The sequence below is a fragment of the Marmota flaviventris genome, chromosome 9 (genome assembly GCF_047511675.1).
Source record: "Marmota flaviventris isolate mMarFla1 chromosome 9, mMarFla1.hap1, whole genome shotgun sequence".
Taxonomy (NCBI): domain Eukaryota; kingdom Metazoa; phylum Chordata; class Mammalia; order Rodentia; family Sciuridae; genus Marmota; species Marmota flaviventris.
Window position 1 is genome coordinate 60,011,298 of NC_092506.1, and position 22,312 is coordinate 60,033,609.

Sequence of the window (22,312 nt, forward strand, 5' to 3'; positions counted from 1 at the left end):
GTCATCGGTATCCAGTAAACCCATAGGCACTATTTTCAGACTGATGACAAAGACAAGTCTCAGAGTCCCTGTAAGTTGCTTCAAAGACCCAAAACCCAATGAATTGTTTTTCCCAGTGAGTCATTTCTTAGTCTTTTATTTACTCCTACCAAAATATATCTCATAGAAAGCTATTCTGAGAAATTAATCTCTCCCATCCTCAAAGTCATTTCTGATTTGGAAACAACACATAAACCACTTGATCTCGTATCTGTTTTGTCTTGACCCCATAAATGATGGGATTCAGCATAGGTGGAGCAAGCATGCTGACATTGGCTAGCAGAATATGGATATGTAGTGGAATGTGGTGTCCAAAGCGCTGAGTGAGAACTGAGAAGATCCCAGGCCCATAAAAAAGGACAATGACACAGACATGGGAGCCACATGTGTTGAGAGCTTTGTGGCGAGCATCTTGAGAAGGGATATGGAAGACAGCACAGAGGATCAGAACATAGGATACAAGAATAAGGATCATATCTAGGATCACTGTTGACATTAAGACAAAAAAGCCATACCAGATGTTTACTCGAATGTCATTACAAGCATATTTGGCCAAGCCAATGTGTTCACAGAATGTATGTGGGAGGATGTTATTTCTGCAAAAAGTTAGCCTTTTTAGAAGAAATACTATGGGGAAGATTGCACAATGTGCTCTCAAGAAAACAGCCACACCAATTTTTCCAATTAGGGAGTGAGTGAGTGTATCTCAAAGGGTATCTCAAAGGGTAACATATTGCAATGTAGCGGTCAAATGCCATCATCAACAAGATGCCTGACTCAGAAATGAAGAAAGTATGCTGGAAGTACAGCTGGACAATGCATCCATTAAGAGAAATTTCCCTATTATTATACCAGAAAATGGCCAATGCTTTAGGTTCTGTGGTAGTAGCAAAGGCAATGTCAATTCCAGCCAGCATACAGAGGAAAAGATACATAGGTTCATGGAGGTTGCTCTTTGTCAGAATAATGAAGATGAGCAGACCATTTCCAAGGAGAGCAAAGACATAGGAGATGCACAGGGGAATAGAAAACCACATATGTAGGTCTTCTCTGCCTGGAATGCCCAGCAGATAGAAGACTGCATGGTTGACACCAGTATGGTTGAAGCCAGCCATTCCTGAGGCAGGCTGATGTGGACTCTATCTGGATTTTAACCTAAGAAAGACAAAAACACAGATGGTAAGTAATTTTGGAGTTTTCTAGTTAAAGATATCAAGTTGAATGCCTCCACTAACACCATCTCCTCATAATACCCCATTAAAGTGTCAGTAAAAGAACAACACATTCATGAATATAGAGAGCAGAAGAAATGGCAGCACCATTTTGAAAGCAAATGAATGAGAATTGACTAAGTAAATAAAGAATCAATTAATGTAAACATAAATATCCATCTATAAAAGTCTTGATGTAACTTTACTAATAAATCAGGAAATTAAAGTTATTGTGTGTCTAAATGTATATGTGTGATGAGAAAGCTGTGGTATGGGTAAGAAAGCTACATTTTTTAGTTCCATATAAGAAAGTTGGTGAATGACATACAAAAATGATTACAAACATATATAAATCAAAAAATAACAGTAAAAACATACTATTTTCCCCATGGAAGTAAATACTAAAGAAAAACCCGTAAGCGTTAAAATGGTTATTTCTAAGGAGCAAAAATTGGAGGTGGAATGGGGTAGGGTAAGCCTTATAAAATGTCTAGAATTTTTTTAAATATGCTTATGCATTATATTCACAAAAATAAAATTTCTTAGTGAAGTGCTTATCTCTTCTCCTAAAACAAAGATGTGAGCCATAACTATAAGTTCTCTTTTCTCTCTCCCTCATTTTAATTTTTGGAAACAGTCACTTCTTGCCTTGGCCACTGGATTTTCCCCTTGGAGAACATAGGGTGGTTTAACTGAATTGACTCCTCTCTTTTTAGAGGAGTGTCTAGGAAAGTTGGCATTGAAGTTGGCATAAGATTTTTAAAATCCTCTGATAAATACCTTCTATTATGAACAATTAACCCAAATTTTGGTCATTGTTCTCTTCTACCATCTGTTCATAGGACTCCAGCAAAAATCCTGGTGCTCCCAGGATTCTAAATGTGTTTCCTTGCCCTGGGCCTGGGAGGAGTACCAATTTCTAGCCCTGCTTGCCCCTGTTCCTAGAATCTCACCTTATAGATGACCAAATCAGTCATCAGACTCGGACCAAGTCTTTTAAAGCAGAAATGGAATCAGTGAGTGTGGGAAGCTTAGTTGAAGATCAGATTCTGCAGAGTGATTATCTTCAAGAGTTCTCGGGAGGTCACTTTTATTCCAGGGCATCAGTTCCCTGGGGTTCAGACTCTACCAATTTACCCACAGTCCATACGGGCCAAGTCATTATGTCTGCTTCCTACCACATTTTTCTCCTGACACTTGTTCTCTAGTACCTCCCTGGTTATTTTATCTTCATCCTCAAATTTTATATGTACAAATGGGTGGCTTTCCATCCTAGAGGTTCTTACTCCCAACAAAATAATCTTTCCCTATGCCTCTTTTAAGAAGAGTTAGACCTACTTAAATCTATACTCCATTAGTTAAAATCCATGTGCACTCATTCCCAGAGACTCAATACTCTCTGGGTTGGGGCTTTAAATACTGATTATTTAATAAACACCTCAACTTGAAGAAACATTGCAGTAGAGAGAAGCCAAACTTGATCATGGTTCTAGAAGTTCCATTACTCTCTATTTCAAAGATGATTTTATTGGGAAATCTAGGTGCTTTCCTACTGATTAAGAATGTATATACCATTTGCTATCCCTGTATAATTTTACATTTTAATATTGGTTTTTTTTCTTTCTTTGAATCAGAATCTTCCAAATAATGTTTCCACCAGTCCATAACAACATAAAAATTAGAAAGACCAAAGTGTTATTCATAAACTTAAATGTATTTAAAGGATTGTCCTTTAAGATTATGTACTTTCGGGCTGGGGTTGTAACTCAGTGGTAGTGTGCACGCCTTGCATGTGGAAGGCACTTGGTTCAATCCTCAGCACCACATAAAAATAAAATAAATTTATTTAAAAAAAGATTATTTACTTTCTACTTTCAGGACCTCAAGATACTTTTTCTTTTATGAACTACTCCCAATAGTAAAAACAGTAGGGTTTTAAAAATTAATTTAGAGGGCTGGGGATGTGGCTCAAGCAGTAGCGCGCTTGCCTGGCATGCGTGCGGCCTAGGTTCGATCCTCAGCACCACATACAAACAAAAACGTTGTGTCCGCCGAAAGCTAAAAAAAATAAATATTAAAATTCTCTCTCTAAAAAAAAAATATTTTTAAAAAAAATTAAAATTAAAATTAATTTAGAAAATTAAACAGTCAAAAATTCAATGTTGTTCAAATTTCAAAAATCCAAGCTACCAAGCCTTTTGAGTCTGCTCCTGAAATTTGAACTGATTGCCACCAAGGTAAAGTAGAGTGCTACATCTTGACATTTTCTCTGCCAGAGCATGTCAAGTTTGACTACAAACTTTCTACTACTTCAAAAGACAAGGATGTTTCTTTTCTCTCTTTATATAAATAATAAGCTCTGTAGAAACGTTCAAATAATAGGAAAAATCAAATCAAAACCACTAAACCACTGTTAATGTATTCATTTTTTCTAGTCTTTATAAGATACTGGAATGAATCTGATATAACATTCCTATGTACATATATGAATATACCACAGTTAATCTCATCATCGTGTGTATCCACAAAAATTTAATTAAAAAAAATAACTATGGGTAAATGGCAGAAAGATCAGTAGAAGAAAGGGAGCAAGGGGTGGGGGAAGGAAAAGGAAGGGGGAGTTCTATGGAATGAATTAGGACAAATTATATTCTATGCTTTTATAATTATTTTAAAATGGATTCTACTGTCATGTGTAACTAAAAAAGAACCAATTTTTTTAAATGTATGGAAAAAACAAAACAAATCCATGTGCACTTTCTCTTATTTTTCTTCAAGTACTGAAGAAGAAGCCCAAGGCATCATATATGCTAGGCAAGCACTCTACTACTGAGCTACACCCAGCCCTTACATTTTATTTGCATAGGTATCTATTCTTAGAAAATATTTCCTTGTAATTAAGATAAAATTTGAAATTTAATTTATCCAGGTGCTGCTAAAAAATTTGTAATTTGGAGTCTTTAGCTAAAGGTATATGTATGTATGATTACGAGAAAGCTAAAATTAATTGTTTTATAAATATGAACAAATAAAAATGTGTTAATAGTCTTGTAATGTCTTCCAGAATTATATGTATTAAGAAGGATTTAAGCACAAAGTTATGTAATGGTTATTTATGGAAGATGAGATTTTTCACTTCATTTTGTATGCCATTTTTTAATTACTTGTTATCTTTCCTTCCATAATGTTTATGTGTTATTTCTATAGTCAAACATCTATAATCAGGATATGAAGGAAGAAAAGAAAAGGAAAGTGGAACATAAAATTATCAAACTCGATGATGGTTTATTTTACATTTAACATCAGGTGACTTATTGCAGACCTCATCAGCCAAAGGGAATAGTATTTTCATAGCTATAACCATTCACATGTTGCTGTATGAAGACCATACAATTTTTTTACAGTCATGTGTCCCTTAATGATGGGGATACACATTGAAAAATGTATCATTAAATAATCTCATCATGTGCAAACATCATAGAGTATATTTCATGAACTAAAAATGGGCACAAACTCATCTAATCACACAGGAGCAAGATCATATATATGGTCCATCATTGACTTAAATAGAACAAACATTATCATTTAATGGAGAAATTCTGAGCTTTCCCTGCCCAGATTAGAAATAAAATAAAATCACCCCCTACTATTTTTATTCATCATTGCACTAGAAGGTGAGCCAATGAAATAAGATAAGAGGAAAGTTTAAGAATAGAGAAAGAAAAAACAAAAGTGCCATTATTCACAGATCTTTTGTTGTTGTTGTTGTTGTTGTTGCTGTTGTTGATACTCTTGAGGACATTCTCTACTATTCCCTTTTTATTATGAATGGGTATTTAATTTTATTAAATACTTTTTTTGCATCCATTGAGTTGATTACATAATCTGATGATGTGGTACATTATGCTATTAAATTTAGATTTTTAAATCAACTTAGTATTCTTAGAATAACACCTACTTAATAATGATGTTTTAACTATTTTTATTTATAATTGAGTTTTATCTGCTTATATTTTTAATATAATTTGCATCTATGTTCATGAAGGACATTGGATCATAATTTTCCCTTCTGGTTGTTTGAAGAGTCTAACATGGTCTTGTTTTGTATCAATGTTTATTACAGAAAGAGCTGCCAGCTTATAAACGTCATAGATCTGTAAAGACTTGTGGGGGCGGCACCCTACATGATTCTTATTTATTTTTTTTAATTTCTTGTGAATGTACATGACAGTGAGATTTCCCTTCTATTTTTTAACTGGTACATTAAAATTAGACATAAAAGTGGGATTCATTGTGATATATTCATCTGTGCACATAGCATAATTTGGTAAAAGTTATTCTCCAGTACCTTCTCTCTCCCTCCCCTCCATCTCCCTTCTCTCCTGCTCTCCCTTCTATTTTCATGAGATTCATTTTTAATCCTTTTTTTCTCTCTCACGTCTACATATGAAAGAAGACATTCAACCTCTGATTTTCTGAGTTTGGCTTATTTCACTTCAAAAAAATGTTCTCCAGTTCCATCTATTTGCCAGCAAATGACATCACTTCATTTTCTAAGTGTGGGCTCTCAGGTCCCACTCAGAGACATTCAGTGCTACAGCAAAAGCAGAGAGAATTAATACAAAGGCTGTGGATGCCATGCATACGAGGGGGTCTCAATCTAGATGACTCTAGAATACTTCATTAGGAGAAGGCTGTGCCGTATGAATTAGGTGACTAGACACCTTGAATGCCCTTATGGAGAGACATTGATATTGGAGAAGTTACCCTTCCTTAACATTCTCCCATCATACCCTTCAGGAACCACATTAGACTTTTCCTAATGCAAAAATGACCAGACAGGTTCCTCAAGGGTTGTGCTGCAACCTTTTACATTCCCTTATTACATAAATTCATGTTCAGAGGATACAAATTTGTAAAAGAAGTAACTGCCAAGCCTAGAAATCCCGAGTTCTAAGAATGTTACTTAGCTAGAATAAAGGACATAAATGAATAGAATTTTGTGGTATTGTATAGTGGTGTCATAAAATGTCTCAGAGCTTGAGAAACTGAGTTCAGAGTAGCTGAACAAGTTCCAAGGCCAGAGCACTGCTGTCACTTCATCTATTTCCAAAGACTGTGTTTTAGTCAGCTTTTTCACCACCATGACCAAAAGACCTGACAAGAACAAGAAGAGGAAAAGTTTATTTGGGGCTCCTGGTTTCAGAGGTCTCAGTCCATAGATGGCCCACTCCATTGCTCTAAACTGGAGGCAGAATATCATGGCAGAAGGGTATAGAGGGGGAAACCAGCTCAGGACATGACAATAGGGAAGTAAAAAAAGACTAAACTAGATTCACCAGGGACAAAATATATACCCCAAAGGCATGCCCCCTGCAACCCACCTCCTCTAGCCATACTCTACCTGTCTACAGTTATACCCAGTTAATCCATTCCAGTGGATTTCCATTTCCACAGACAAACTTAATAAATGGCTATAGACTTTAAAAACTCAGTTTTAAAACCAAATTTACTTCTGCCTTATAAACATATGAACAACCTGCTCCTGGATTTGTTTGGTCTTTATCCCATAAATGATGGGGTTCAGCATAGGTGGAGCCAGAATACAGACATTAGCCAGCAAGATATGGATATGAGGTGGAATGTGGCGTCCGAACTGCTGAGTAAGGGTTGTGAAGATTCCAGGCCCATAAAACAGGATGATGACACAAATGTGGGAGCCACATGTGTTGAGGGCTTTGTGGCGAGCATTTTGAGAAGGCATTCGGAAGATGGCACAAAGAATCAGCACATAGGAAACAAAAATTAGCACAACATCTGAGACCACTGTTGCCATTAGGATGAAAAAACCATACCAAAGGTTTACTCGAATGTCATTACAAGCATATTTGGCCAAGCCAATGTGTTCACAACAGGTGTGTGGAATAATATTATGTTTGCAGAAAGTCAATCTTCTCAGAAGAAATATTATAGGGAATATGGTACCATAACTTCTCAGAAAGAGAGCCACTCCAATTTTTCTAATCCTAGAATTTGTAAGAATAGTGGTATATCTCAGTGGGTAGCAAATGGCAATATAGCGATCAAATGCCATCACCAGCAAGATCCCTGACTCACAGACAAAGGTGGAATGGACGAAGAAGACCTGAGTGATGCAGCAATCCAGGGAAATCTCTCCAGCATGGAACCAGAAGATGGCCAAGGCCTGAGGTACTGTGATTGTGGAGAGGACAATATCTGTTCCAGCCAGCATGCAAAGAAAGAGGTACATGGGTTCATGGAGACTACGCTTTGTGAGGATAATGAAGATGAGCAGGCTGTTCCCAAGCAGGGCAATGACATAGGAAATGAAGAAGGGAATGGAAATCCACATGTGCTGATCCTCTAGGCCAGGGATGCCCAACAAGTGGAAGACTGTGTGGCTAATGCCAGTGTGGTTTAAGGTGGTCATACCTGGAAAGACTAAGAGACACTTCCACTTCTATTCACAGAGGCACATGAAAATACATATTTCCTTTAATATTTTTGTGATGTCACTAGGAGATTTAGGTATAGTCCATGCCCTCATCTTCTTTGAACCCATAAATAAGAGGAAATCTGCAAAAATGAAAGATGATCTATGCTTTAATGAGTGATAGCCACTCATTAAAGGATTAGTTGGAGAATGATCTCCAACTAATCAAAGTAAGAAACATTATTCTATAAATTCCACTTACAAACAGAAGATTATTAATACACAGGGGAAATTATTACTTATGTCCAGGAAAACTATTAAAAGATGAAACTTGAACTTGACCTTGAAATTTAGTAGTTTATTGTAAAGTGAATGGGGGGAAAAAAAAGAGAAGCAGTATATGAAAAGGTGAACATACACAGCAATGCACAACATGCTCCTGAAATATTTCAAGCCAAGTTGCAGGTGCATAGGAACTGTTGGAGAGAGCAGGGAAGGTGGTTGTACAAGGGATATATTTCCTGTTTATAAGGGATCTAAAACAACAAATTTCTTCTTTCATGCTCCTGGAAGCTGTAGGTCTAAAATCAAGGTATTCGGCAGGATCACCTTTGTTCTGAGGGCTCTGGGGGAGGATCCTTCCTTCTCACTTCCAACTTCTGGTAGCTGCTGGTGACCTTGGTGCTGCTGGGACTAGGCAGGGACTAGTATGAAAGCATCATACTAGTCCCTGCCTATTTTAACATAGCCTTTTCTGTGCGTCTCTGACCATCCTTCCTCTCCTTATAAGGATACTAATCATGTATTTAGGGTCTACCCTAAATCAGTATAACCTCATTTTAGTTAATTACATCTGCAAAGACCTTGTTTCCAAATAGGTCACATTCTGAGGTTCTGGAGGCACAGTTTGTGAAGACATGACTCAACTCCCAACAGTTGATTGCCATCACTGCCCATATTTTATTGAATGCCCATTGGATCCTGGGACTCAGGATGTAATGGGACATTTTAGCAAGGTGTCTGAAATCAAGAGACTTTTAAGTCAGCTTTTTAATGTGCCTACTATGCAAAAGTTCCTAGCTGACCAATTGGAAGAACAAAATTTAATCCCTTCCCTCAAGGAAAGTTGTACCTGGGCCCTTGAGTCTCTTCTAGTCTTCCAGGTACCATTTCCGTTCGTTTATGACCCATACCTACCCTGTATTGTATTTGCCTGAAAATCCTTTGTGCCATTAAACACCATCCAATTCTTTGAATTCACTAACAGTTAAGGGTCTTTATCACAGCTTAACCCTCAGACCCCATCTTTCACACAGGGGGCAACTATCAGATATCTCAAAGCCATAGTTTAACATGATTACTCTAAATTAGAAGAATTACCTGTGCATGTTTATTGGAACATTAATTGACTATGGGCACTGGAGACTAAATAGTCAGTGGTATTCCAGGACTAAAAAGGATCTGGATGTAATACAGTCAGGAAAATTAAACTAATATTTATTAAGCATTGCTTTATGCCAGGGACTATATTACGCACAGTGTATTTCATATATTCTTCATGCAAGGAGTAGATATAGTAGATATGCATGCTAGAAACTGGATATTATCCCCATTTCATACTTAAAGAAAATGAGACTCACACCACATGAATCATTTTCTAACTGTCACAAGCCAGTAAGTGATAGAAATGAGATCTGAAATCTCTCTGACTTCACCAGAGATTGCTCACCTATGAAGAAGGTCAAGAGATCTTAAAGAGGTAATAGTGGCCAGAACTGTGTACCTGAGATAAGGTGTTCCTTGTGCTTATGCCTTGGGAACTAAGCTTTGGAATAACTGAAAATTTAAAAAGAGATTGTTGCTGGAGGAAGGGTGGGTTACAGCTCTTGATATTTAGAAAAATCTTCTACTGGTGGAAATTAGCATGTAACTTCATTATTTACTTCCTATCATACATTTCTTTCTTCATTAGCAAGAATATTTTGAACAATGACTATTTTTTTTCAGGCATCCTGCTGTGTCCTTGAGTCCTCTCTGGGCTTATGGCTTGAAAGAATGGTGGACATGTAAGCAACTAGATTTAGCAAATGTCCCAGGGGAATGGGCTCAGAGAGCACCTTCTGAGAAGAGGGCCATATCCATCCCACTTTCATGGGATGAAGACCATGAAGAAATGAAAGCAAATAATAAAATACCCTCTTCATGGGTTTCCGAGAATATTAAATCAAAGGGTATTTTTAATAGAAATTAAAAGCTCAGTTGCTAAAGATATATCTTATCCTCATTAACATTTTTTTTCCATTCCAGTTCCTCCTCTTAGAGCCCCTGACTTTTCTTTCTAGGGAGGAAAATCAGCTCCTTAGTTTTTCTCTCACCTCTGCCAAGATGCCCTGGCTACCTCTACAAAGCCTCTCCAGTGTCAGGCTTGGGACAGGCCATTCTCAGGATTCCTTTCACATCTTTCCAAAAGAGTCTGTAGTCTATGTTAGTATTCCTTATGTTTCCTCATCTCTAGCCTAGTCATTTGGACCCCTACCATGTATCGCGTTGCTTGCTTCTTTTTACCCTTAGCTAACTCCCTTAACCCATTCAGTGTATTTTCACCCTCACTTCCCAGACCTCATCTTCCACGTCTGCTAGAACCAAGAAGATTTGCACCTCTGGTCTTCATGGTTTTTTGACCACATATTTCAATAGTCTAGACTGCTGTCACCTCTGCTCTGCATGACACAACACCAGCCTAGTTCTTACCTTAATTCTGAAGCCAGCCCCACCCACAGATATTGAATTTGATCACCAGCCTCAGATGGAGACTTGAGGAACTATGAGCTCTGTAATAAAATTCAGTGTATTGGGAGCCAGGAGTTGGGATGTTTATTCTCCTCCTTGAGGGAAGCACTTAGACCAGGTTCTCCTGGGAGAGAGCTGCATCAGCACAATCAACTTTTTCCCAAATGGAAAAAGTCTCTGAAGCTATTTTTCTCCTTTCTGTTCCTTCTGATTCTTACTTGTCTTGCTTTGCTCAAGATGCTCTGATACAAAAGCCTTTCCACCTAATCTAGCCTTACAGCATGCCTGTTTAAACAGATTTAAAGCCCATTTTTAACACAAATATAAGAGGTGGCAGTATGTATCAATGATTTGTAAAGTTCTGTTCTTCTGTTCTTCTTGAAAAGGATTATGTTGACATTATATTCATCCCCAAGATTTTCATAAGTCTCTCTTTCACCATCATGAATAATGAGGCTTAACTGTGGCCTAAAGTACATAAATGCATATGCTTAGAAGACATGTGAGCCATGATTATTTTGGACACATTTGTATTTCATGCCTGACTCCTTTAATCACGTTTGATTTTTACTTCATCTTAATTTTCAATTTGATTGTGATGCACCTAGGCATAACATTCTTTGTTTTTATTCTCTTTGAGATTTACTGAGCTTTTTGAATATGTAAATTTATAATTTTACCAAATTTGGTATTTTTCAGTAATTATTTCTCAATTTTTTTCTATCCCATTTTTTCTGTTCTTTCTTTTTCAGACCCCAACTTCACGTCCATTAGATCTTTTAACTTTGTTCCACAAGTACCTGAGGTTCTCTTATTTTATTTTTCTTTTCTTTTGCACACTTCTTCAGTTGGATAATTCCATTAATAAATCTTATGGTTAATTACTAGAAGTAGGATTATCTTGGTCAAAGGATAAGTGCATTTGTAGATTTTTTTATTTATTAAAGAAGGAAATAGAAAAAATTATATTGTTATAGTGTGTGCATGTACAAATATTTAACAATGAATCCCATTATGTATGAATTATGTATAATAAGATATATAATATAATTATACATAATTATCTTGTGTATAATTATAATGTACCAATAAAGATTCCCTCCATAGAAATTGTATAATTTTTCATTAACACCAATAACACATATCTTTTACCTTAAAACAATGTCAGTAGAATGTTTTGTCAATGTTTTCAAGTGTGGTTGAGCATATGCAAAAATAACTGACAATAATGTGTATGAATTCAAAGGCATATTCTTTAAGAGTTCTTACAACTTCCATTTGACCCTCTTGGAGGACATCAGCCATTTAAATAGCTTATGGTAGACAAATAAACAAGAGACCACGTGGAGCGAGATGGCAGAGAGCCAGCATCTACTGTAGAACCTATAATCCCATAACCCCTACTTCCTTCTGAAATTTCATACCACATACAAAAAATAGAGATAATTCCTTGAATCCTATCAAATCAGAATGAAATTGAATTAGAAATCACTGACAAAATTTTAAAAAGAAAACACTCTAACACCTGGAAATTAAATAATACTCTTTTGAATGATAAATAGGAAGCAGAAGAAATCAGGGCAGAAATAAAAAAATTCTTAGAAACAAATGAGAACATATCAAAATCTCTGGGACAGTAACAGCTGTTCTAAGAGAAAAGTTTATAGAACTGAGTCTCTACATTAAAAAAAATAGATAACAAAAAAAATCTAACAATTACACCTCAAGGCCCTAGAAAAAAAAGAAGAAGAAACTAACACCAAAATCAGTAGATGATAGGAAATAATTAAATTGAGAGCCAAAATTGATGAAATTGAAAATTTAAAAAAATACACAGGATCAATGAAACAAAGGGTTGATTCTTTGCAAGAATAAACAAGATTGATAAACACTTAACCAAACTAACAGAAAGAGAAGACCCAAATTAATAAAATTATAGATGAAAAAATATCACCACAGACATTACTGAAATCCAAAGAAGATAGTCAGAAACTATTTTGAAAATTTATACTCCAATAAGCTAGAAATTCTTGAAGATATTAACAAATTTCTAGAGACACATGACCTAAGACACAGAGGCAAACATCCATACTTTGTTGAGTATCAGTTGTCTGATACTCAATAAAGCTGCCAAAAATATACCTAAAAAGATGAACACCATTATCCAAAGTACATGTATGAAGACACGAATTGGTGGGAACATATTTTATATACAACCAGAGATATCAAAAATTGTGCTCTATATGTGTAATATGAATTGTAATGCAAAAAAATCCAAAAAAAAGATAGCCTTTTTTATGAATAGTACTGAGAAAACTGGATATCCTTAGGTAGAAGCATGAAATTTGACCCCCTCCCTCATGGGGCACAAATGCCAACTCAAGATGGATCAAAGACCAAGGAATTAGACCAGAAATATTTTAACTGCTAGAAGAAAATGTAAGCCCAACACTCCAACATGTTGGTACAGGCATCAACTTCCTTAAGAAGTTTCCTAACATGCAAGAAATAAAACCAAGAATCAGTAAGTGGGATGACATCAAATTAAAAAGCTCCTGCACAGCAAAGGAAACGAGAGTGTGAAGACAGCCTACAGAATGGGAGAAAATCTTTGCCACCTGCTCCTCAAGAATTAATATCCAGAATATGGAAAGAATTCAAAACACCTAACATCCAAAAAAAAAAATAAATAAATAAATAAATGGGCAAAAGAACTAAACAGACACTTCTCAAAAGAAGAAATACAAACAATCAATAAATATATGAAAAAAATGTTCAACATCTCTAGCAATCAGGGACATACAAATTAAAATTACATTGAGATTTCAGCTCACTTCAGTCAGAATGGCAATTATCCAGAATACAAGAAACAATAAATTTTGGCAAATATGTGGGAAAATGGGTACACTCATACATTATTGAAGGGTCTGCAAATTAGTGCAATCACTGTGGAAAGCAGTGTGGGGATTCCTCATAAAACTAGTACTGGAACTACCATATAACTCAGCTATCCCTCTCCTTGGTGTTTATCCAAAAGAAAAATCAGCATATCATAGTGATACAGTCACATCATTGTTTACAGCCATGCAACTCACAATAGCCAAGATGTGGAACCAGCTCAGGTGCCCATCAATATATGAATGGATTAAGAAAATGTGGTTATATACACAGTGAAGTTTTACTTAGCCATAAAGAGAAATGAAATATGGCATTTTCTGGTAATTGAAGGAGAAAATCATGCTAAGTGAAATAAGCCAGACTCAGGAAATCAAGGGTTGAATGTTCTTTCTCATATGCAGAACCTACGGCAAAGTAAGGGGAAAGGGGTGGGTTGGATATCATAAAGACAGAAGATGAGTATAGTAGGAGATTGAGGGGAAGGGAAGAAAGTTGAGAATGGGGAGTAAATGCAAAACAAATTTGCAAATTATGCTGTGTGCACGTGTGTGTAAATATACCGCAGTGAATTCCACCTTTGGGTATATCTATAAAGCAAAAATTAAAAACATATAAATGAGTGCAAGGTAGACCAGTAGAGCAGAAGAAGAGTAATAGGAAGAGGAAAAGGTGGGGTACTGGGAACTGAAATGAAGTAAAATAAATTCTAAGTATGTATGATTTTATCAAAATGAACCCAACTATTGTGTATAACTATAATGCATTAATTAATTTTTTAAAAACCTGTCCAAAAACAAAAAAAGAAAAAGAAAAATTTTGTGTGTGTTGCTGGGGATTGAACCCAAGGCCTTGGGCAAGCTAGGTCAGTGCTCTATCACTGAGTTATATCCCACCTAGAAAGCAGCATTTTATAAACTCTTATTCTTTTTTTTTTTTTTCAACATCCAATGTTACTTGTAGTCCTTCTTCAAAAATTGTTCTAGGGGGACCCTCTCGTAGCCAGCCAAGATGGCTAGCCCCGCACTGAAGGTTCTGCGAGGCTGGTCAGGCTTGGCACCGGGCATGCTGCATGCTGTTTGTCCACTTCTAGAGCAAACCCCGGTGAGGTGGAGCCACTATGGTCCTGAATTCAGAGATCCCCTAACTGACAAGGAGCATTACCGAAAGCCTGGGCTGAGCTCACTGAGGAGGAGAAATATGACCAGGAGCTCCAGAAAACTCAGCTCATCAAAGCTGCCCCAGCCACGAAAATCAGCTCCGTGTTTGCAGACCCAGTGATGAGTAAATTCACCAACATGATGATGAAAGGAGGAAACAAAGGACTGGCCAGATCTCTCATGAACCAGACTCTGGAATCTGTGAAAAGAAAGTGTAAGGTCAGGCACCGGGGACCAAAAGGAGGCAGATTAAAAGCTGCTGAACAAAGCTTCTCTCTCAGGCGAGACCCTCCAGTCCAACAGAGCCGTCTGGAGGAGTTGCGCCCAGGCTCACTGGAATTCTATCAGGCTTAGGGCAGGAAGAGAGGGCTTGGAACAGGAAAGGGAGATTTTTAGGGTCCCTTGTCTTCCTGGGGTTGGTCAGGGGATCTTGCTGAGCTCCATGTCCTTCCAGGATCAGTCAGGAGATTCCACTGATTGACAGGTGGTTACCACTGCTTGTCTGTCGGTGCCTCATTGGTTGTTCTTTCACATGCCTGGGTTGCCTGGTGCTTTGTTCCCTTAGCCACCTCAAACCAACCTAACAGAAAGCAGTTTGAGAAGTGCCATGCTGCTTCTGAAGATGAACAGGCAACCATCAAATGCAACCCCTACACCATCTTTCACAAAGCACTGAAAAGCTGTAGCCCTGTCATTGGGCTGGTACCCATCCTCAAGGGTGGCCATTTCTACCAGGTCCCTGTGCCCCTAGCTGACCATTGTCACCGCTTCCTAGCCAAGAAATGGATGATCAGTGAATGCAAAAAAATAAGCACCCAGAGAAGCTACCACAGAAGCTTTTGCAAGCCTTTCACAACCAGGGTCCCTTGATCAAGAAGAAGCATGACATGCACAAGATGACTGAGACAAACCAAGCCCTGGCCCACTACCATGGGTGGGAGAGGAAAGGTTCCCAGTGGAACCTAGGCCTCTGGGAGCCACTGTTATGTTGAAAAGTACCTATGTGTTGAGGATGTAGTTCCTTTTTGAGAAGAATGGAACAGCATGTTTGTTGCCTATTAATCCTCTTTCTTTGGGGCTAGAACTAGCTCTCCCTGCGCCATCTCTTTGTAAAGAGAGAACATGTCAACTTATTGATTTTCTCCAAGAAACTCAGGGCCCAGTCTTCTCTCACCTGGGAGTGGAACTTTGGATACTATGAAAGGAAGCAATTTTTGTGTCAGAATTGATTGATTAGAAAATCTTTAATCTGAACTAGTGTATGTAACACAGTACATAAGAACTACCATTCACAAAAGCTGACCGGAGAATTAAAAAATTGTTCTAATTAGTTCTACACAACAGTAGAATGCACTTTGACACGTCATACATAAATGAAATATAACTTCTCATTCTTCTGGTTGTACATGATGTAGAGTTACACCAGTCATGTAATCATATATGCACGTAGGGTAATAATGTCCATTTCCTTCCACTCTCCTTCCCACACCCCTCCCACTCCCCTCCCTTCACTGCCATCTGTCTAATCCAAAGTACCTCTATTCTTCCTTAGCCCCACCCCCTTATTATGAATTATCATCCACATATCAGAGAAAACATTTGGCCTTTGGTTCTTTCGGATTGGCTTATTTCACTTAGCATGATAGTCTCCAGAAAAGGCTCTTATTCTCAAAAAATTATCAGGCCAGGGTGGTGCATGAGGAGTTCTGGCAAGAGCAAGGGACAGTCAGGCAGGATTGTCCTGATTGCCAAGGCTTTGGATCACAATTTACCTCTAATTCCTTCCTCTATGCATGAAGCAGCCATCAAATGTGTTGAAGACAGGGGTTTAGAATGATTACCCTAGAAAGATTATCTGTGGAGATTTATTGGAATAATAATTAACTGAAGAGACCTGATTCTGAAGAGCCAGTTGTGTTCCAGGAATGGAATGAATATAACCCAGTCGCTGTTAAATTAATATTTATTATGCATTGCTTTATGCCATTTGGCACTTAGCATGTTTTTACACTGATGTATTGAATATCTACTCTAGAATCTGGATATTGTTCACATTTCACAAATAAACTAAGTGAGACTCAGAATGTGAACCACTTACCAAATGTCACAAATCTATCTCCGATGGAAATGAGATTTGAAATCTCTGACTTTACTAAATATAGTGTGACCACTTAATAAAAATACCAAGAGAACTTTAAGTGGAAACATTGATAGGAGCTGCGTATCTGAGGTGAAACCTTCCTGGTGCTCACACCTTAGAAAACTGAGTTTAGAAATGACTGAAATTAGGGGGGGAAAAAAAGGCTTTATTTTCAGGAGGAAGGATGGCTTGATGTTTGATTTTTCTGAAAGTGGAAAATTATCATGTACTTGAGATGCTTTCCTTTATTCATTACCTCAGTCATTCAGCAAGGGTATTTTAAGCAGTAATTATTTTACAGGTAACATTTTATACACCAGAGCATTTTAGTCAGCTTTTCATCACTATAACCAAAAGACCTGACAAGAAAAACTTAGAAGAGAAAAAGTTTATTTGGCTCATGGTTTCAGAGGTTCAGTCCATAGTGAGCCAACTCCACCGCAGCTCAGGACATGACAACCAGGAAAGAGAAAGAAAGTTCCACTCACCAAAGACAAAATATAAACTCCAAGGGCACACCCCCCAGTGACCACCTCCTCCAGCCACACCCTACTTCCTGACAGTTACTGCCCAGTTAATCCATATCAGTGAATTTATGCACTGATTAGGTTACATTCCTCATAATCTAATCTACTCACCTCTGAAAATTCCTGCATTGTCTCACATATGAGCATTTGGGGAACAACTCATATTTAAACCATAACAAGGAAATATAGAAAAGTAGGTGGGGATTTACCTGAGTGTCATGGCTTCTGATTTGAAAGTGAAGCAAATTTATTAACAGATGACTTTGATGAATAGGAGATAAATTTGGTCCTTCTAATGAAGTGATATCTTAAAAGATCAAACTTGATAGCTAAATTATATCCTGTGCTCATTGCTATTATTTTTTGCACTCCTGTTGCCACTCTTGGTGCCTCTGATTTTCACTTCTGCAGAATAAAATCAGTTCCCATTGCTGTGAGAAGTCATTCTTCCATTAGAGTCACTGACCCCAAGGAGTCTTGGTCCAGGGAATTTCTATAGAACATAAAGACACATTCAACAAAGGCGGGACTTGAGAGGAGGGCAGATTACAGAAGCCAATGAAGTTCTGTGTTTGGGGAGAGGGAGTAAGCAGAAGAAATTTCATTGACTAGAGCCAGAGAAAGAAGCCAGGGAGCTCAGGGAGTGTCAATCTGCCTATGAGATGATCTCCCCATGGAATGACTTTAATCTAGCACACGTTCATCCTAAAAATCCCCCTTGAATGCTTCTCCCATATGTTCTCACTTCTGCCTGAGATGATCTGGCTGCCTCCTCAAAGCCACTTCCCACACCATAGCACAGATCCTGCTCATTCTCAGGGCTCTTATATTTGCCAAGATGATCTGCAGTGTGATAATCTGTCAGTGTGTTTTCAGTTTTTTCCTTTCATTTCAGTCTAACTCTTAGTGTGTCCCTTATTCTTTGGAGGCATCTCTGTTTCCTAAACTCCATTAACCTCAGCAAGATGACAGGTCCTCAGCTCCTTTCCCAGACCTCACCTTTTCACATTTGCTATCACTAACCAAATTTGGGCCTCTGGTCTTTGCTATTTGCTATAGTCTGTTTTCTGCTACTATACCAGAATACAACATATAGTTTATAAATACAGAGACTCATCTGACTCACATTTCTGGAGGCTGGAATGTCCAAAAGCATGACACCAGCTGTCTGGTGTCTAGGGCAGTGGGTGTCTCTTGTAGGTGTGGACAAAGGCAGTTGGGGAAGAGATCAGAACATTAAACAGAAAGGGTGTTGGGTGAAGGGTGTTGGAGTTGCTAAGAATCATGGCAGTGTTTGGGTGTGATGGAGTCTGAATGTGCAAAAATCATCAGCTTCCACAAGGGCCTTCCTGCTACATCAGAGCATGGCAGAGGGCATCCCTAGGCAAGAGCAAGGGAGTCTGTCAACTCAGTTTTCTCTTCGTATAAAGTCATGAACCCCATCACGGAGGCCTCATGACCTCATCTAACCCTAAATACTTCCCAAAGACCTCAGCTCCACAAACATATGAATTCAGGGATTATGCCGCAGTCTGGCTGGGCACAAAATAACTGGGCCACCACACCGCCTTGTAGATTCAAACAGCAATTCTTTATTCCCGAACTCTCACCGGCACTCTACATGCACGTTCTGGGAAAAAATCCCCCTCCACCGGGCTCGGCATCCCAAATACCCTCAGAATCCGTCGAGAACTCAACGGGGACTCAAGGAGCGGGCGCCTGCCCTATTCCCAGCAGGATCCACCCTAAACCCGGATCCACCCTGGTCCTTGAGCAGAGTCACCTTTCTCAAACATTCATGCAATGTCACTGCAAATGACCTGGGTCCAAGGCAAGCCCATTTCCACAATGGAGAGTCCTCCCTCTAAGCAACATTGGGTGGGCTGACAAGGAAATTGCCATGCGTCATTCCTACTTGGCTATGGCTCTCAGCAGGATTAACTTTCCAACACATGAACTTTGAGGGGAACACATTCTTCACCCAACGTGTATCAACAGCCTCTAAGAGCCCTTGTCACCTCTGCCTGTATGAAAACAAAACACCAACCCAGACCTTCCTTACCTTGACTCTGGAACTTGCCCCACTTGCAGATGTCTAATTCACCCACCAGCTCTAGACAGTCTTTAAGAGAAGGCCTGAGATTTGTAATGAAATTCAGGTTGTTGGGAACTGGGCAGTTGGACTGTTTATCCTCTTTCATGAGAGCCCTTGAAGGATGCTCTGACTGCATGTTGGAAAAAGAAATATTTCCCTCATTTTTTCTGAGTGTTTTATTTGTCATCTTATTGTGGCGTAAAGAAAAGAGGAGAGAAAAGAAGAAAACACACAAATAAAGAAAATCAAATAAAACAAAGGAATGGCTTACTAAATAATTATGTAGCATGCATCACCTAGCCAAGAAATAAAAGCTTATTAGACACACCCAAAGCAACATTCATTTGCCCAGTCCCAGTCGCAGTGCCCTTCTTTCTGCTCTAACTAACTTGTGTGGTTAACATCGATATGCAAATCTTCTGTAGTTTGCATCCAAACAATATCATTTTTCATCTTCATCAGTATAGCAAATCTAATTGTTATTTTCCCTTCCTCATAGTAGACAGCTAGATGTTGGAGTTGCCATTACATCGTCCAATTGTAACTTCCTCTCCCACTACCAAAAAAAAAAAAATGAGTGACACTCATCCTACCTGGAAATTATTCTCTCATCATATCTACCCAACACATTATCACACCACATACCCTCTACACCCTAGTGTGTGTGTGTGTGTATGTGTGTGTGTGTGTTACTGGGGATGAAACCTGGGACACTCTACCCCTGAGCTATATTTATAGCTCTTTTTTTATATATAAGTAGTTTTTTTAGATGTTAATGAACCTTTATTTTATTCATTTATTTATATGTGGAGCTGATAATCAAACCCAGTGCTTCACACATGCTAGGCAAGTGCTATACCATTTTTTTATTTTGTATGCTTTATTCTGAGATAGGATCTCACTAAGTTGCCAAGGCTAGCCTCAAACTTGCAATCCCCCTGCCTAAGTCTCCCAAGTTGCTAGTATTATAGATATGCTCAACCATGCCTAGTATACACCCTGATTTTTAATGATGATTTTTGCACTTTCAGACTCCATCACACCCAGATAATGCCATGATTCTTAGCAACTCCAACACCCTCCAGCCAACACTCTTTCTGTTTAGTGTTCTGATCTCTTCCCCAACTGCCTTTGTCCACACCTACAAGAGACACCCACTGCCCTAGACATCAAGAAACCCTCTACTAAATGAAAATCAGAAACAGCCCATTCTCTAATCCGAAAACTACATCCTTCCATTAACTTTTGTTTATTTGCTTAAATCATAAGGACTCTTTGAGTATGCATTGTTCCACAACTCATTGATTCCAGCCAATCTCCTCTTTACTTTACTTTACTTTTCTGGTCCAGCTTGGATTTCATGCTCCATTACATTCTTTCAAGCATCCTCAGCATTTTTGCATTTCTGCCCTTTTATTATATTTGCTTTGTACATGCCCAAAAAGAGAGGATCTCATTTAATCTCCTTGTCAAGCATTCTTCCAAATGGATTAGCTGGCAAAATAATACCTCCTGGACATTTTCATTTGTCTTCAGAAGACCCCTCTATACTACTAAAAGTCTACATTCAAATTTGCATCCATATAACTTGAAATAATTTTTCATACCAAATATTTCCAGCTTTTCCTCAATCTGGATCCAAAGGTCCATTTTCAGATGGTGGCCTTATCATAAACCAAATTGATATGAATAAAGAAAACCTATCAGGAAGCATCTCACTGCTCTATCATCAAACCTTTCACCTATATGTGGTGCTTGAAGCCACCTTGTGGTTAAAGTTAGAAATCTGAGTGACTCTAACCTTCCTCTCCTTCCACCAAGTCCTCTCATTTCAGCTCTAACATTTCTCTTCCTTCTGTCCATTCCTCTGCATTTTGACAGACACTTTTCTACCCCAAGTTCCACCTCTGCAAAAGAGATAATTTTAAAATAGATATAATTCAATATATAGCATTCAAATTAACTCAACTATGAACGACTACTTCTGATCAATTTTTCTCCTATTAGTAAACAGTTTTGTGCTTTCACCAAGAATTTGTGAAGTGTTTACTTGTTTCCTCTTGAAAACATCATTAGATTTATTACCTGATTTTTCCAATGTTCAAACCAATAAATAGTTGCAGTTTAATAAAATTCTCATTATGAAAGTATGCTTTTCTCAGTGTAATTCATAAGGCTTATTTTAAAAGCATGGGGTTTAGTAGTATGAAATTCATCCTCCAAGCATAAATTTTAAAAATATATCATTTATTCAAAGTAAATTTTTTATTTTATTTAATTTTATTTGGTGAGCATTATTTAAAATAGTATTCCAAAATTTTATCAATATATGCAATCCATTAGCCACTTGGATTTTATCTATTAAAGTTAACATCAGTTAAAAAAACATTATAATCTGTATGTGAAAACATAAGTTCAAATATGCAATATTTGCAAATATGCAAAATCCTCTCATGAAAGAAAAAATAAAACAAATACTGAAGAATAGGATAGAAATAGGGTCAGATGTTGGTTTTATTTCTGGTTTTTTGAGGAATCTCCATACTGCCTTCCAGAGTGGTTACACTAATTTGCAGTCTCACCAATAATGTATTAGAGTACCTTTTACTCCATATCCTCGTGAACACTTATTTGTATTCTTGATAAGTGCCACTCTGACTGGAGTGAGATGAAATTTCAGTGTAGTTTTGATTTGCCTTCCCCTGATTTCTAGAGATGTTGAACATTTTTTTCATATATTTGTTAGCCATTTATATTTCTTCTTTTGAGAAGTAGCTGTTTAGTTCTTTTGCCCATTTATTAATTTTTTGGTATTAAGTTTTTTGAGCTCTTTGTTTATTCTGTATATTAATCCCCTGAGGAGCAGGTAGCAAAGATATTCTCCCATTCTGTGGGTTCTCTCTTCATGCTTAAATGTGCTTCTTAGAGGAAACATAGACTAGTCAAAAACTCAAGGAACACAAGTTCTTATTAAAGAAAGAGACAAAACCATCCAAGATCT

General features: G+C 37.7%; 1 protein-coding gene and 2 pseudogenes across 1 annotated transcript; 1 reads left to right on the forward strand and 2 right to left on the reverse strand.

Moving 5' to 3' along the window:
• Positions 1-205: 205 nt before the first annotated feature.
• Positions 206-1,154, reverse strand: LOC114098313 (olfactory receptor 52B4-like; annotated as a pseudogene).
• Positions 1,155-6,759: 5,605 nt separating this feature from the next.
• Positions 6,760-7,701, reverse strand: Or52b4 (olfactory receptor family 52 subfamily B member 4). The gene has a single exon (XM_027942769.2). It carries the CDS (start codon positions 7,699-7,701, stop codon positions 6,760-6,762), a length of 942 nt encoding a protein of 313 aa, XP_027798570.2.
• A 6,699-nt stretch (positions 7,702-14,400) lies between these two features.
• Positions 14,401-15,541, forward strand: LOC114098599 (small ribosomal subunit protein uS7m pseudogene; annotated as a pseudogene).
• The last annotated feature ends 6,771 nt before the right edge of the window (positions 15,542-22,312 follow it).

Coding starts and splice junctions, on each gene's coding strand:
- Or52b4 (XM_027942769.2), bottom strand. CDS start 7,701: ATGACCACCTTAAACCACACTGGCATTAGCCACACAGTCTTCCACTTG.